At 37.6% G+C, this 2,161-nt stretch overlaps 1 protein-coding gene across 1 annotated transcript; it reads right to left on the reverse strand.

The window, feature by feature from the left end:
• LOC123681027 lies at positions 1-1,417 on the reverse strand. The gene is made up of 2 exons (XM_045619192.1): positions 426-1,417; positions 1-314 (listed from the first exon to the last, which is right to left on the reverse strand). The coding sequence occupies exons 1-2, from the start codon at positions 1,277-1,279 to the stop codon at positions 179-181; spliced, it is 990 nt and encodes a 329-aa protein (XP_045475148.1). The 5' UTR covers positions 1,280-1,417; the 3' UTR covers positions 1-178.
• Positions 1,418-2,161: the final 744 nt, after the last annotated feature.

Consider the following 2,161-nt stretch of genomic DNA (forward strand, 5'->3'; position numbering starts at 1 on the left):
TTAAATCGAACGTTTTACTTTATAACGTAGATATATACATAAACTTTATGCTCGAATCCTCCAAATTCTAAGATGGATTCAGAGCATAATTTCAACAAAAACCATAATTGTTCACACAATCAAAGTACATCAATTTCAAAAATACCGATTTAAAATTTCAGTCAATTTGTTAATATTCCTAATAGAAGAGTTTGTTGTCGACAACTTCTTTGTTGACGGGCAATTGGGGTTGTTCATCGTATTGGCTTCCAAATGAGTTCATGTTAAGTTTGTTCATGTATGCTCCCCAGTAGTTCTTTCTGGCGGCCAAGTCACTAAAGAAAAAAAAGAAATTAGTGTTATCCAATTTGAATGCGAAGTTCATAATGTAAATGGTAAGTTGAGAGCGAAATACAGTCTCAAAAAATTAGTATGGATTGACTCACTTGTTGAAGGCACTGTCGTATTGACTGTCTCTGATGGGAAGACCTTGGCTCATTCCCATGTATCCGTTAACTGGGTAAGTGGTGTGCATGTAGTTGTAAGGTGTCATTTGTCCATTGTACATCATTGGGTTCATGCGCATGTTGTTGTACATGTTCATCCTCATGTATTGGTCGTAAGTCATCAAGGGAGCTTTCTGTTGGTACATACCGTTCATCATCATCATTTGTTTGAAGCAGGTAATGTCATTGCACATGTACCAAGGTAAAGGCCTGACTCCCATCATGTTAGGAGCAACAAATTGGGGTTGGGTGTTACCAGTGGTGGAGGTGGTGGTGGTGGTAGCGGCAGTTTGAGCAGTTGTGTGCCATGGCATCTCTTCTGCCAAGCTTTGGATGTAGTCTACGACAGTACTGTCAAGTTTTCCCTTTGTAACGGATTTTTGCAATTTAGCCAAAAGTTTTTCGTAACCGGCTTCGTTGATGATTCCTTGGAACTCTTTCATGATTTCAGCCAAAGCGTCAGCTTGGGTGGCTGGGGTAGTGATCTTAGGGGACCTCTTGAGCCTGTCCATGAGATCAATGTTGCTCATGTCCAAGCTGCCTGTTCCTGGGGTTACTCTGACTAGGTTGTTTTCATCGATCTGGATTTTCTTGCCCATGGTGAATGGACCAGTGACATCAATTTCGGTGAGGTGTTGGCCGAATGGTCCCATTTTCTTAGAAATCATGATCTGCTTACCGGTGTCAGTGCGCACAACGATGGTGCCATCGTCGAGGACGTTGACATTTTTTCCACCGATGAGGGCGGAAGATGCTACGGCAATGGTTGCAAGGGCGAGTACGAGGAACTTCATCTTCAAGCCTGTCGAAGAATTGAACTGTTTTCGAATCGGTACCTCCACGAATTTATACTAGGACTTATCTTTGGCCCGTAGGATTATGAAATTCGTAGGAAACAACTGACCTAGTACATCTTGGCGGCAGTTCAAAAGAAATTGCCTCATTTTTCTGTGATGCCTGTTATTGAAAACAAGATTGTTATGGGTGATTATTTCCAAATATAAACAAATTATTTGGAATAATTTTAATCGATTAATTGTATTGATCGTTTTCTTTCGTGGAACCTTTCGGCTACTCTGAGATAATATCAATTACGGGTATGTTGGGGACATACATTCGAACTCAGGACCGTATTTGGATATTCTCATTTGAATTTTCATAATGTATTAATGATGTATAGCATTAATTGGGGACATACATTCGAACTCAGGACCATATTTGGATATGCTCATTTGATTTTCCATAATGTAGGTATTAATAATGTATAGCATTAATGCTTTATTTTGAAAATGGATCAACTCATTCTTTGAGAAATTAGAAAGATAGATAAAAAATATTCTTTGTTTCAAATTGAATTTTACAAAATAAACATGAACTGAAAAGTTGAAATTGAGTAACTCAAAATTACATGCTATACTGCCCATAATTATACGATTCAAATCTATGAAAAACTTATTGGTTTTTGCCTTGAATTGCTTGTAACTTTCTATCATTTTCAAATTACATAGGCACGTGGTAAATAACAGAATATCTGATTCTGAAAATTTACACTTCTTTCACTTTTTGACGGATATAATCTTCCTACTCACAAATTTCTTTGGTAGAACTCAGCTTCATATATTATATCCTTTATCATTCGTGAAGAAGTTTAGATTTATAACACTCGGAATTTCTTC

Source organism: Harmonia axyridis, chromosome 5 (assembly GCF_914767665.1).
Source record: "Harmonia axyridis chromosome 5, icHarAxyr1.1, whole genome shotgun sequence".
Classification (NCBI taxonomy): Eukaryota; Metazoa; Arthropoda; class Insecta; order Coleoptera; family Coccinellidae; genus Harmonia; species Harmonia axyridis.

What these genes read in the sequence shown, in the direction of transcription:
- LOC123681027 (XM_045619192.1), bottom strand. Translation starts at nt 1,279, where the DNA reads ATGAAGTTCCTCGTACTCGCCCTTGCAACCATTGCCGTAGCATCTTCC. An exon ending in TACGACAGTGCCTTCAACAA is followed by an intron (nt 315 to 425) that starts GTGAGTCAATCC and finishes TTTTTTCTTTAG; the next exon opens with TGACTTGGCCGCCAGAAAGA.